Source organism: Eretmochelys imbricata, chromosome 6 (assembly GCF_965152235.1).
Source record: "Eretmochelys imbricata isolate rEreImb1 chromosome 6, rEreImb1.hap1, whole genome shotgun sequence".
Lineage (NCBI taxonomy): Eukaryota > Metazoa > Chordata > Testudines > Cheloniidae > Eretmochelys > Eretmochelys imbricata.
In genome coordinates, this window is record NC_135577.1 from 119,950,814 (window position 1) to 119,965,680 (window position 14,867).

General features: G+C 43.1%; 1 protein-coding gene across 2 annotated transcripts in view; it reads right to left on the minus strand.

Moving 5' to 3' along the window:
• Positions 1-14,867, minus strand: part of MNAT1 (MNAT1 component of CDK activating kinase) — a 183,301-nt gene that overhangs the window by 36,865 nt on the left and 131,569 nt on the right. Inside the window, exons 8-9 of one of the 2 annotated variants that reach the window (XM_077819528.1) lie at positions 11,507-11,552; positions 9,537-10,484 (exon numbers count right to left, since the gene is read on the minus strand). The exons of the other annotated variant lie outside the window; for it this stretch is intronic. Of the exons in view, the coding sequence (XP_077675654.1) occupies positions 10,467-10,484; positions 11,507-11,552 (64 nt within the window). The 3' untranslated portion in view covers positions 9,537-10,466. Of the gene's footprint in view, positions 1-9,536; positions 10,485-11,506; positions 11,553-14,867 lie in introns of those variants that run through there. 2 annotated transcript variants of the gene reach the window in all.

Below are 14,867 nucleotides of genomic sequence, written 5' to 3' on the forward strand. Positions count from 1 at the left end.
ATTAGGCCAGTAACTCTGTGAATGAAGGAAATTAGGTTGGTTTGGTATGTTTGTTCTTGAGAAATCCATGCTCACTATTCCTTATAACCCTATTATCCTCTAGGTGCTTACAAACTGATTGCTTAATAATTTGTTCCAGTATTCTTCCAGGTACTGAAGACAGACTGACTGGTCTAGAATCCCTAGGGTCCTCTTAGTACCTATCTTTAAAAAGGGGAACAATGTTTGGCCTTCTCCAGTCCTCTGGGGCCTATTCTGTCATCCATGAATTCTCAAAGATAATTGTTAATGGAAGTTATGGGCCTGAGGTTCTATAGCAGGGGTGGGCAAACTTTTTGGCCTGAGGGCCACATCTGGGTATGGAAATTGTATGGGGGGCCATGAATGCTCACAAAATTGGGGGTTGGGGTGCAGGCTCTGGCTGGGGGTGCGGGCTCTGAGTTGGGGCCAGAAATGAGGAATTCAGGGTGCGGGAGGGAGCTCCAGGCTAGGGAAAGGGATTGGGATGGGGGGGGCGGGTGGGGGAAAGTGAGGGCTCCAGCTGGGGGTGTGGGCTCTGGGGTGTGACTGAGGACGAGGGGCTGGGGATGCAGGAGGGTGCTCCGGGCTGGGACCGGGATCAGGGCAGGGGCAAGGGGTTGGGGTGTGGGAGGGGATCAGGGGTGCAGACTCTGCGCAGTGCTTACCTCAAGCAGCTCCCAGAAGCAGCAATATGTCCCCCCCTCCAGCTCCTACGTGGAGGCGCAGCCAGGCGTCTCTACATGATGCCCTGTCGGCAGGCGCTTGGGACGGGGGCAGGGTGTGAAGCCCCCTGGCTGCTCCTACACATAGGAGCTGGAGGGGGGACATGCTGCTGCTTCCGGGAGCCAAGTAGAGTGGGGCAAGCCCCTGACCCTGCTCCCCAGCGGGCGCTCAAGGGCCAGATGCGGCCCCCGGGCCGTAGTTTGCCCACCCCTGTTCTATAGCCTATGTTATGCAAGAAGTCACACTAGGTCTTCATAATAATCCCTTCTGGCCTTAAAATTGATGGCTGTATAAAATATTTATATTTGCATATATCTATTATTTTATCTCCGCTAGCTTCCACTCACTGACTACTGTCAGGCATAAATTTGTTAATGCAAATGAACAGTTACAGAAAATCACAGGAGTTGATTAATAGGACTTCCTACAATACTTTTATAAGATTATTCTTTGTGTTAAAGAGGAGGGACAATGAGAATATAAAGGAAAGGACAATCTAGAGAAGTGAGAGTCGATCTACTAACCTTGAAGGATTTGATGCTCAAATTTATAGATCCTTAGAAGCTTGTATTGAATAAGATTTGCAATATTGACTCTGGGTAAAATTTTCAAAAGCATCTAAGTAATTTAGGAACTTAAGTTCCATTGAAAGTTAATGGACATATCTGTAATATCAATGGACATATCTGTAATATCTGTAGCATCTGGGCTTGGCATGGGGGAGGCGGGGGGAAGGAGCAGCAAGGGACAGATAGGAATACGACTGCCTTATGATTCTCCCCATACCTCACTGTGATTGGCTATTCATGCCGAAGCATACGACTTGCCACAGAGGGTGTGTCTGCTAAACAGGGCTCTGTGCAACGCATGAGATGCATACCTGTTACACCCCCTCGCCCCTTCCCCAAGTCCTAAAGCAACACAGCAGTACCTGCAGCTGCCACACAACCTGCCACGATGGTGAAGAAGGATTTGCCTTTGGGAGTCTTCCCACATGTCATTACTACTTTTCTGGGAATATCTGGCCTATTTAGCAGAGTAAAAATAAAATCCATGGAAGCGCCTCACTAACAAAAGGTGCAATTAATGTATGTGGGTGAGGGGGGCAAGTGTGTTTAGACGTCCTTTTTTGTTTCTATATTTTTTTTTTTTAAAGTTACTAAATTTAAACAGGATTTCTTGCCCAGTAGGTTGTGGGGTATCCAGGCTATTTGATGTGTTTTACAGCCTCTCCTTTATTTGTATTTCTTGCTTTACCTATTGTTTTTGCTTTCCTAAGGCAGCTGGCTGCTGAAACACTGTTATAAAACCAGGTTGCAAACATTTAGTGGTGTTGCCATTTTAAACACGAGGCTCAGCTGTAACAGCTGTGGGGCAAGGTTTTGCTGTTTCAGCTGCTGGATCCCAGAGAAAGGGCAAAAAATGCTGAATAAAAACAAAATATAAAAACACGAATCAACAAGATTGTGGGCTTTGCACTTGATCACCATCCGTCAGTGAGGCCCCAAATTCAGTAAGCACTTCCTTCCATCCATCCATCTTAGGCACTTACACAATCCCATTACCATAGTATCTGAACGCCTCACCTCCTTTTCGGTGCATTTACCCTCACAACAGGGCTGAAAGTCCTATTAGCCCCATTTAACAGACAGGGAACTGAAGCAAAATGAGGCTAGGGCCATGTCTAACACTAGGAGTGCTTTCCCAGTATACTATACCAGCAAAGGACATCTCCTGCGGACACAGCTTGTAACACAAAAGCTGCACTTCTACCAGCATAGCTTATTCCATATACTCCTGAGTGAAACAAGCTATATCGGTAAAAGTGCAGTTTTGCCATCTACATCTACACTGGAGGCTTTTTGCCAGCACAGCTCTGTTGGTCAGGGATTCATACCTCTTCAGGCCCGCAACCAACATAACTATGCCAACAGAGGTCTGTAATATAGATATGGCCTAAGTGACTTACCCCAGGTCACCCAGGAAGTCTTATGGAGCAGTGAATTGAACCGGGGCCTCCTGAGTCCCAGACTACCGCTCTAACCATTGGGCCATCCTTCTTACGTGGGCTGTTGGACTCCTTGAGAAAGGAGTAAAATGCAGCGGTGAGTTCCTTTAGTGTTTATGGGCCAGACCGTGCCATCATTACTGACACTGAGTAGTACCGTACTCCATAAACAGTCCCACTGAAATGCATGGACGTACTTAAGGAGTAAGGTCGTACTCCATGAGAGCAAGAGCGGCGCAATCTGACCCATGACAAAGTGACTCACCAGTCTGTTTGCTGCCTTGTGGCTGGATGTGGCGTTATTAGGATTTTCCTCACCCTCGATTTGCTGACCCACTGTTCAGGTCTGCTGTTGGCCCTCTCTCTCTTGTGACTTGGCCCTCACTGTCATGTCTCACCCCTTTCAGCATATGCCAGGGTCCAGTCTGATAACAGTCTGGCAGCCTTGTTTCAAGCTCCAACAACACATCCAGGCCCACTAGGCCTTATGACCCTTGTCTGGAGCCTTCCCCAGACCTTATAGGAAACCCAATCCCTCCCTCCAGCCAGGGCCCCGTAGCACATGGCTAAAGTCTACATGTTCCAACCTCCTTTTCTGTCCCTGGGCTTCTTCCTATGGCAGCCTGCCTCTACACTTTCTTCCCTAGCTCCCAGAGGAACATTTACAAAAGAAAGACAGAACACAAAAATAGTCCAATGTGCCCTGGCCTCCCTCCTTTCAGGAGATCCCTGGAAAGCAGTACCTGACTCAGCATCCTCAGGACTACAGTGCAGCTTTCACAGGAAGCCTCTGCTAGCTGTGTCCTCTGCAGCGCTCCTTCCTCAGGGCTAGTGGGGAGAGGTCTGTCCATCTCTCAGGGCTGGGCTTCTCCCCCAAGATTGGCATACCTTGCAGGTGCAAAGGTGGGGTGAGGCTGCCTGAGCCCAAAGCTGCTCTCTACCTCTTTTTGCTTGGTGTGGGGTTGGTACATCCTGTGACATGGCCCTATGTATTAGTACTTCTCTCTAAAAGAATTTGCTACCATAGCTCACAAAGTAATTTTCTCAGGAGATAAGTCTCCTACCATGAATAAAAGCCTATTCTTCTTTTCTTTTCAGGGCCAGATTCTGATCTTAAGTACACAGCACAGATCCTGTAAAACCAGCTACTGTGTATGTGTACATAAAGGCAGCTGATCTTACCAGATAGCTCAAGATTTTGCAACACTGGTTTGTGTTGTGAAACACAGACAAGTCAACCAGCAGGCAACAGCACCTGAGAAAGCCCTGATCTCTAACAACATGGCTGAAGTACTATTCCAGTAGCCAAACTCAACCAGTCGACACGCTCATTGAGACTCCCGGTGACACAAGGAGCTGCAGCAACCACATTCCTTTTTTCCCAACCTAGCATGTGAATGGTCTCTATCAAGTTGGGTGCTCCTGATCAATGCCATATTATGAGTGCTATAAGTACATGCAATGCTGTACAATGTGTGAACTGCAAACAAACAAAAAACAGTCTCTGACTCACAGAGCTTAATCTGAGGGTGGGATTTTTGAAAGCACTCAGTGCTGGCCTACCTCTGCTCCCATCAAATCTATGTTAAAATTCCCATTGACATCAGTGGGATCAGAGTTAGGCCAATGCTGAGGGTTTGTTTGTTTTTTAAAATCTCATCCTAACAGCCCAAGTGAGTGCAATACCAACAGTTTGGAACGGTGTTTTGTCGCTTTATGGAACAGGTGGGATTCCTAGAGCTATATGAAGACTGAAAGGAAGGGAACTTGGCATATATTAAACGGGAGGCTGTAAGAGTGGTCTGAAGGAACGTATGAAAGTTGGGGAGGAGTGAAGTAGTTGCATTGCACTAACACAGCTGTTGTCCCCAGGGCCTGCTACTCCTTGCTCAACATTTTATCCAGTTGATGCTTTTTCAAGCTCCCATTTTGAACCAAGAAAAGGAGTACTAGTAGCACCTTAGAGACTAACCAATTTATTTGAGCATAAGCTTTCGTGAGCTACAGCTCACTTCATCGAATGCATCCGATTTCAGGCTTGACAAAGCCCTGGCTGGGATGATTTAATTGGGGATCTGTCCTGCTTTGAGCAGGGGGTTGGACTAGATGACCTCCTGAGGTCTCTTCCAACCCTGATATTCTATGATTCTCTGATTCTTTTTGCAAATACATACTAACACAGCTGCTACTCTGAAACCTGCCATTTTGGACCAGCGACTTTGGCAGAACAGGTTCCCTTCATCTGAGTGCTCATCCCTACCAAGTGATAACTGTCATAATGGATTGGAACAGTTACAGGTTTCCCTAACAGCACATCATCTTTCAGGCAGCCTGTTTTAAGAGTGTGATGGAGGCAGGATAGAGGCAAGGTACATAGTTTCCACCCTGATAATCCCAGATAAGGAGTAGGGAGATTTATAAATGTCTCACATAAATGAAGGACCAAGGGACTGTTTTCAACCAAGAAACCAAAAGGCGTAGGAGATGTCCAATGGACTCCTTGGGGTTGGAGAAGGACTGAGCCAACTACTGCAAATCCATGACAGTCTCTTAAATATGTCCTCCAATATTTTATCCACTGGATCTCAAGATGCCATTATCCTCTGCTGGGACTCTTTCTTTTGGTGAGAAAAGAAAAGGAGGCAGCTACACAAGGTCCTAAGAAAAATGTAGAGGGCTTTTTACCATTTATAGTTTAAAGGCAAAGTCTATGAACAAACCCCATATTTGTGGGACCTTCCATTCCAATTAACTGTGCACTGAAGTGAAACTGGAATAGGATCCCCCATGTGCTTCCTCATTTTGAGATCACCTCGGAATCCAGATCCTCACATACACACACACACAATAGGGAGATTTAAAGTGAAGTGAAGTGAATCAAGGTAATCAGAGTTGAATAGTTTGCCCATTCCATTAGTGCCTGACTGTGCATTCTCAGCTTAAGGAAGAGGAGGTTCCCCCTTCCTGCTCTTAGAAGATGGATGGATTTTATCTGGGTTTATTCCTATGCTTTCCTCTGTTTTTGTACCTTCTGGAAGAGAGAGACACAGGAGATAAAGGCAGTGGCCAGGGTCCATGTTCTGAATTCTCCTCTGGAGGTGACATAGATGGAAGAAGTGGTAGGGAGTAGAGGAAATGCATGAACACAGCCTTTTCTGCGCAGATCAGGTGACACAGGGGCACAGAACTGCTACAGAACTGGGGTATAGTGGCCTCTTAGGTGAAATTCTCAAGTTACAAAGTATGACTGTGCTGATACAATGCCTGTAAGAAACAGTTCAAGTTTCTTAAGGTCAGGCTGACGTACCTGAGAACGGAGGAGTCACGGAAGTTCCTGAGTGAAGAGAGAAAGGGTCTGGTATGACAAATCTTAAGTCCCCTGGAGAAATCTCCAGACAAAAAGGTGTTCAAGAGACTCTTCAGAGGAGGGGAGATCACCTGCTTTGGAGCAGGGACCGAGCAATCTCTCATCCAGGGCCAGCCATTTCACATGTAGTTTCCTGCATAGCTCCGTTGGTCGTGCATTTCTGCCTTTCCAGATAGGCTTGCCTACCATTTTGGAGTGAGAAAGCTTAACGTGCCATTAGCCAGCCTCAATCGTCTAGCCCGAGCTGCAGTGGTGGCCTTCCAAGGCGTGGGAGCAGGCACAACCGAGCCACATTCACCCTATAAACAACTGAGAGCAGAGAGGGTCATTTTCTAAATGTTTATACAGTGCCTAGCACAAAGGGGCCCCAACCTGGCTGGCCTCTAGGCATCTCTGTCATACAAATCTTAAGTAATAATCATCCTCAGGTGGATGTGCATTATGTCTGCAGCCACCTATGAGGACGGGGGAGGGGAGGAGGAAGGAAACAGAGAGAAGGTTAGCTACTAATCCCACCAAGCCCCATTACCCCCATGTTTTCCAGTGACTTAGCGAAAGGGCAGCTAGCGAATAAGCTCACTAAAGCAGCATACTAGAGACATAGACTATGCTCCTGTCTTGGGCAGAGCGAGAACTTTGCTGCTTAGGGAAAATATCTTCATTGGGACTACAGCTGACTGGTCCTCTAGAAAATGCTTTCCGTGTGGCAACTCCAGATCGACTGGTAAGGAAATAAATGTTACTGAAAAATAAATTATTTGGATTTTTTGTGGAAACATTTTAAATGTAGAAAAATAACACTACTTTCATACTGAAAGTAACTCAAGCATGTAGAAAATATATTACATCAACTCTAATAAGAAATCTAATCCTGTAATGTTTTCAGGATCACACTTCGTTCAGACACTCATTTGAATTACTATCAAGCTATTTTTAAATAAATCTCTTCTACTGAAGAAAATATCAATAAATCAAAATTATTTTTTTAAACTAACGAATTTCCTCTTTTGCAAAGCAATTTGTTAGGTAATGGAAAGGTTTCCAAGGTAGCTTACATTTTCAAATTACAGACATCAATAATTGCTAAGACTGAAAGAGGACAAACAAACCTAACAACGTTTGAATTAAAAAAAAAAATCTGCTTAAAAGATAAACAACTTATTTTTCTTAAAGAAAAAATATGTATGCACACCTGCTGTTCTCCTATCAATTTGAGCAGGAAACCATTTCACCACTGCATCATAAGTAGAAGAAAAGTACTTATTAAAACATTAATCACAGTCCATTATATTCTGACTCACTGCCAAAAGTTCCCATTACATCACTGAAAATATCTATTAACCAAAACCTGATTCTGACAAGTTACAGAAGCGTAGTGTTTAGCCTTTAGTAATGTAAAAGTCTGTTTTAAAAGAACAGTTACACAATTGATTTTGCAGTTGCAAGCAAGTATAATTAATTGTTTTTCTGACATTTATTACTGCAAGGGGGTTGATTTAACTGGTGTTTCTACTGTAAAATTATTCAAAAATTATTTCAAACTTCACTCACCTTTATTAAACACATTTATTGTGACGGTATTAAATACCCAGGGATGGCTAAACAATTTTAAAATGTGCTGGATATACTACTACTATGTAAAAAACTGTATTGTCTTATGTAAATATGGGCCTTATTTAGAACTTTGTCTCACAGGAAATTATGCCAAATGAAAACCATCCCCCCTTTTCCACTCCCACTGCATAGGATTTATGATTTTACATTTAAAACCATTTAGGTAAAGAAACAAAAACATGGTAGCATTACCTTCAAGCCTGAGCAATAGCTAATCCGTGAAGTCGGAGTATGTTTAAGTCATTATTTCATTATTAGAAACACAGCCTGACTGGAGTATTTTGATTCTGAAGCCAGGAAAACCAACATCTCAATATTTTTTGCAAGCCCAAATCTTCACTATGGGTTTATGTAAAGTATTTGAAAAATATTATTGCCTTAGTTTTAAAAATAGAAGCCTAAAATGACTTTCCATGACCTCCATGACTTCTGCAGTGGCCAGTGTGGCTGATCCCAGGGCCGCCCAAACAGCTGGCCCTTGCCCTGGGGACCAGCCGCTGCTTGGGGGCCCCGGGGGCCCAGCTGTGCCAGCCGCTGCTTAGCAGTTGGTGTGGCTGGCTCCAGGGACCGTCCGGAGCAGCAGCCCTGGGGACGGCTGGAGTAGCCCCTACTCGGCGGCCTCAAGCTGCTGGTGCTGGGGACCGCCCAAGCAGGTGCTGGTGGTCCCCGCAGACAGCCCAGGCAGCAGCCAGTGGGGCTGGCCCCAGGGGACCCCCCCTCCCCCAGAATATCAGCACCCCGGGACCCCCACCTAAGATTTAGTCAGAGGTATCTACAGTAAAGGTCCTGGACAGGCCGTGCGCTGTGATTTTTTGTCTATTGCCCATGACCCATAGTCTTATTTATATATAGGTAGCTAAGCACCCAGCCCTGCAAAAACTTCCGAGTCTGCTTCACTTTACATGAGTACTTTCACTTGAAGTCAAAGTCACTGTGCATAAAGTGAAACACACACAAGTCCCTGCAGGATCAGGGCCTAAATAAGCTACCTGTTTTTCCAAAGTTATGAGCCCCTAACAGCTCCCGTAGTGGCCTATATGTTTAGGATGACAAGCCCTAGAGACCAATCCTTATGAGATACCATTAATTTACACAAATATTTACTCTGATTCTGCAAATACTGATGCAGGAGATTCATAAATTAAACATGTGGACTTCCATGTCTCAGGATCAGTTTTTTTAATTAAATTTTTATGATTAATAACGGTATCTAGAATACATAATGCCAACAAAACACCTCATTCCTTTATGTCTGTTTTCCTTCCATTTAGACATATCTGGAAATCCAAAACTTAAAGCAAGTGTGTTCACGCTAATAATCACGTTGCCATTCATTGGACAAATTAAAGTTTCTAAAAGGTCTTCAATTTTTTCTCCTTTTTAAAAAACAAAAACAAATTCATGCTCAGTCACCAAAACAGCTCAACACATTCACCTGGCCACTTCCAGACCCTCCCTTTCCAAAGTCCCTCCCCCACAGTCCAATTTTAGTTTTTAAATAAGAATGTACTATAAGCCTGATCCTCAAAAATCACTCCATTGACTTCAAAAAGAGGATCATATTTATTATTTATACAGCACCATACATGAGCTTTACTGACATATGAACAACATAGTCCATGACCTGCTTAGCTTGCAATCTAGGGCCTCGACCTGCAAACTTGCATCAACAAGAGTACTTTTACACAACCTGAGGCCAAGGGACTTCTTACACTCGGGTGACCAGATGTCCCGATTTTATAGGGACAGTCCCAATTTTTGGGTCTTTTTCTTATATAGGCTCCTATTACATCCCGCACCCCTCCCCCCCGATCCCTGTCCTGATTTTTCACACTTGCTGTCTGGTCACCCTATCTTACACTTATATGTATTTGCAGGGTAGGAGACTATATTTCTACAATATTTTTCTCTTTTCATCCTTTGGGTGAGGGCAGAATGATGAGACTACAGTTGTTCTGGGATTGAAGGTGAATGGCATTCTTCTTTGATATGAATTACTCACTACTTCTTAGCACCATACCTTCTTGGCTTGGAAGACGCAGCGTTTGGATTCTGCAGACAATGCTCCCAGCTTTGAAACATTCCTGACTGAGATGATTGCTGCAAAGAATATTATCTACCAACAATAAAGGTGTTAGGAAAAATGACTGACTGCGATCAAAGCAATTATAAGTAGCCTGTAAAGCTCAATTAAGGCTCCAAGTGACATTCTTTCTAGGAAGAGACTATTTCAAGAAGCATGCTGCCCGAGAGTGGGCCAGCAAAGCCACTGCAATCTCTTGGTCCATTTCATACTTTGGGAACAAATCCCATTTGGAAGGCTGTGGTCTCTGCCACTATTGCGTCTATTTCTGGAACCCAGGCCAAGGAGTTGCACTGCTTCTGCGATTTTGAAGAACTCACTACTTCTCTGTTAAGGTACCTTCATTTCGCTGGCTGCTCCGATCCTGACTTGATCACTTTCTCTACAGTTACATTAATAAAAGCGAAGATTAGGTTTCTGCTCCAAAGACAATAAATATACTGTTGTTGGGGCTGCTGGAGTCTCGTTTAGAAGCGTCACCAGATCTTTGTTTCATAGTGAAAAGGATGTGGGGAAGTCTTTCCTATCCGTTCACCTCCAGTGTTTCTGAATCTGGATTCAATACTTCCCCTTCTTCCAGGAGTGAAGTCTCAGAGTCTGAGAATACCTCATCTGTTTCTTGGACCTCTTCACTGTATTTTTGCAACTTCCTAGATTTCTTGCATGACCTGGAGAGAGAGGAACTGGGTCATTCAGAACAGGATGCTCTTTCCCTTCAGCTTTTTAGTTAATTCTTTAGCACTGGATATGGCTGAAATTGCCAAGCAAACCCCTATGGAAATGCTGGTGGTGTCTAGGCTGAATGAGAGGGCAGACTGCCTGGACAGGCCGGGTGGGGAGGGCCACACACTTCTGTGATCATCCATCTAAGTACCTCTTGTGGTCTGTTGGGGAGGCTGGGGAGCTCCAAAGTTCTGAGCAGAAGCAAGAGGAGGTAGTTCTCCTGTGATACCTGGTATGCCTGGTTGGCCTGTGCCTACTCATGCTCTGAAGGACCGTTATCAGACTGACTCCATTCCTTACTCTCCTTATGGCCTGATGCCACTGTAATGCTGATACTACTGGGCTTGAATAGCATTATTTGTGGCTGTGTGCCAGAAACAACAACGGAAGCTGGAGAAGGAGCTTCTGAAGACATTTGGACTCTCCAGTTCCTGGGGGAAGGGGGGGAAGTGGGCAGGGGCGGCTGTCGTTCCATATGGAACACAATCAGGAATTTGCCCTAGCCACCATCTTGATACCAGCTGTACAATTCCCAATGCAGAGGCATGCTGCATTGTGGGGAGACAGGAGAGAGACAGAATTAAGAAGGGCAAGGCACGGGGGAGAGAAAGGGAGATTGAAAAGGTGCTAGGCAGCCTCCAAAATTCCATGAAAAGGCAGAAAGTTATGGAAGCTTTAAAACTGCATGCACAGGTCCCACAAAAGCAAGATCTTCTGACCAGGAAATCAAGGAGCGGGCTCCCCACCCAGTCCTGATACTGAGCAGGAACTACCCCAGGTAATGATCCCTCGGGTATTTCAAAATGGAGGGTGGAGGGAGAACTTTGGTTTTGGAGGGAGACAGAGAGATCTGGGAGAACTCGGTGCATAGGACCCTAAACCATCTTAATGCCAATATGAGTGAGCCCCTTAGAGCCAGGTTCTCTATCACACAGGTAGCACACAACCCCTGAAGAGACATCCCCACCTGCTCCACACACACAGCTGCACTGCTGAAGGGGAAGCACTGACACCTGTGAAGACAAGAGAAGGATTTGCCCCTTAGTGATTCCCGTAATAAAGCCAAAATATGAATCATGGCTTTTTGAAGCCAGCTTAATATTTATCGCTATTTACCATTTTCATTCTTTAGTGCAGTTTACTCAACACTCCTCTGCTCTCAAAGGTAGGTGCTGAATTTTTATTTATATATAAATATACACACGCATTTAATAAACACCATGATTTAGTATTCTGCAAGCTCACACTACAAAAGACTGTTCTGGAATAAATGGTATAATTACATTTCCTACAGTGACCTTGTAATCTCTTGAGTATTTACTCTAGACTAAACAGCCCTATTCAGCTGCCCTGTGTCTGATTGTCGATGAAAGAAGCTTGTTTGACAACTGCTTCGAGCAGAAACATATTTTTTCCATGATTGCATGAAAAAGGTAAAAAAATAACATCACCAGACTAGTATTCCAAGCACAGAGGTTCATGTTAGATCGATGAGTTAATTCTGAAGCCAAACGCCAACAAAAACAATTACTATGGACATTCTGCTGTCATGACCAGCTTTTGAGGTTAATTTAGTGGTACATATACAACTGCAGCCAACTTATACTTAAAGTAACTACATGGTGTATGCAGGCTTCCCTTCTTGTTTCTTCATACATTTTCCATTTTCTTTGCTTTTATAACTCTCCTGAGACCCTTTACAGTTACAGAACCCACACTATACCCACAGGTGGGCAGGCAGGAAGTAAAACTCTGTTTCAAAAGCAGTCCACTATTAATATATTCAATTTCTAATGATCTTGACAGAAGAGCACCATGCAAAACACCATGTACTACAGGGTGTCATTTGAAATGTTCATATGATATTTTTGCCAAAAAGTCGATTTCTTAAACAGTAAGACTTCAGACACACTACAGGCTGATTTCCATTCAGTTGAAAAAAGACAGTGCTTATCTGCCTCTCCTGTATAAACCCTCAGCATTCCAAACCCTTATAACAAAACCTGCAGGATTTCAAATAGTATGTTAAAGCAATATAAACCAGCTCCTAAATCAGCTCAAAATTAACATTGTTTATGAATTGTTATACCTTCCCTTTCCATTTGATTCTAAAGAAGGAAATGCACTAGTTATTCTATTGCATATCCAATATATAAAATATAGTGTGTTTTCTTCACAAGTCTTTATTCAAAGCTGCTCACTGCAAAGTGCATACAAGTACTTTTTTTTTTTTTTTTTTTTTTTTAAAGTGTGGATACACTGCACAGAAAGGTGTCCAGATACTGTTATGTCCCTCAAAGCATAAATACTCCACCTCCTACCTGCCAATTCTCATTTATCAGCAGCCAGATTCAAAGCTTAATGAAGTCAATCAGAATCTTTCCAATTACTTCAAAGGAATTTTGATAAGGCCCTAGGACAGGAAACTTGTTGCAAATCAGAATGTGTGCCCTGCTAGCCAACAGAATTCCTATAAGAATAAAGGGACAGCAACTGCGAAGTATACGTTTCAAATCAGACCTTCCTTACCATTACTCAATCTTTCGGCTCTCTGATGACTGAGCTGGCTAAGAAACTATATTCTATTCAGAGGAAGCAGAATGAACTTAGTGTTCAGAATCAATGGGCCAAAACAGATCAACTTGAAAAGAGCTGCACATTAGAGTTTTTCTCCCTTTGTAAGGCTCAAAAAATATCTGTATCCCCCTGTCGGAAGACAGCTGACGTGAAAAATCACCTGTTACAATTTTTGGAATTCAGAGGCCCTGGTACTCCTTCCAATCAATTCTCAGTTATTTTATTGGAAATTAATGCAGAGACTCAGGTTAAGCAGTTATCAGCAACTGACCTGACTGAGAAGCAGACTAACAAGGATTTAAAAACAGCTCAAAGACTAAGACATTACTAATGCTTCTTTAAAAATCACTCTGATTGACAGTAAGAAATTATACTAGTCATTTCAAAACAAAAGTTCCAGAACACTACATATGTTTCAAATTATGCTACAACATTGCACAACAAAGAAACATGCCCATGTTTTCTACATGAAATAAAGGTTAAAAATGAAAAGCTACCGAAGTTGTAACAGAGCTGAAATCTAGCCTTGTCGTCATTGGACATTTGAAATAACTGAACTGTTCTGAACTAGGGGGGGAAAAAAAAAAAAAATGGACTCAACCCCATTGTTACACTTACAAAAAAGGTCCAAATCTACTTGCTTTACTATTGTGAGAAATCCCACAGAAGCCCAATCCTGTTTCAATACTTATTGTTTGCTCTTGAAACATCATTTTATGTTTACCTTTTAAAAGTCCTAACGAGGTAATATCAGCCACAATGGCAGTTCACCTACAAAAAAAAAGGGAAAGGCCTGACTTGACCACTGCTCTGAATAATGTGGTTATATTTGAAAACAAATGGCTAGACAAAGGGAAATCATATTTTTCTCAAAACAGATTAAAATCCTTGAATCTACTGTCAGCTTAATTTTCCATGATTCACATATATTTACCCAGGACGCTGCTCGAGACACTTTTAGGGGGGAAAAAAATGATAATTTCCATTGCATAGACAATGTTATGTGGGAAAATATAGACATTACGATATTTTTAAACTCACAAGGCCTGAATCTCATTTACACAACAGTTCCAGTACAGCACTCGGGCAATGTAACGAGGCCTTAAAGTAGGTGCAAATGGAATAAAACAAAACATCGTTGTAATTTCAGGCCTCTTCACTCTGTCAGAGGTGGTGTAAAGTGTAAATGAGAATGAGGCACACTAGGGATGATGTTTTTAAATTACAAGGCATGAAGTTCCAATTTGTCTCAAGATTTCGAATAATAAGAGCAGATTTTCAAGTTACAGAAACGGACAGCAGTCAGTAGCATGCAGCACTTCCACTGCTGTATTTAGTGTGAGAACATAATGCAGCAAATCCTGCCAGCCTTAGGTACACCAAACTGTCCTGATGTCCTTAAAGGACATCAGAGGGACCAAAAAAGGACATAGTTTTGATCCTTAGGGTTTTTTTGACTCAAGTTTACATAATAGCAAAGCTGTTAGTACTCTCAGTCAGTGGTATTACTGACATGAGTAAGGGAAGATGATTAAGTCAGTTCCCAGTTTTCGTTTTACTCTTTGAATCTCGACATATTTGCAAGTTATTTTGTAAAATTTCTCTTGATTTATAAGTATGAAAAATCCTGCATATTCCAGGTACCAGGACCCTCAGGCATAAATTCAAAGTACAATCACAAAAACACCCAGTGTCTTCCCCCCACTTCAAAACCAAAAAATAACCAACCAGAAAGAAAATTGTATTTTAAC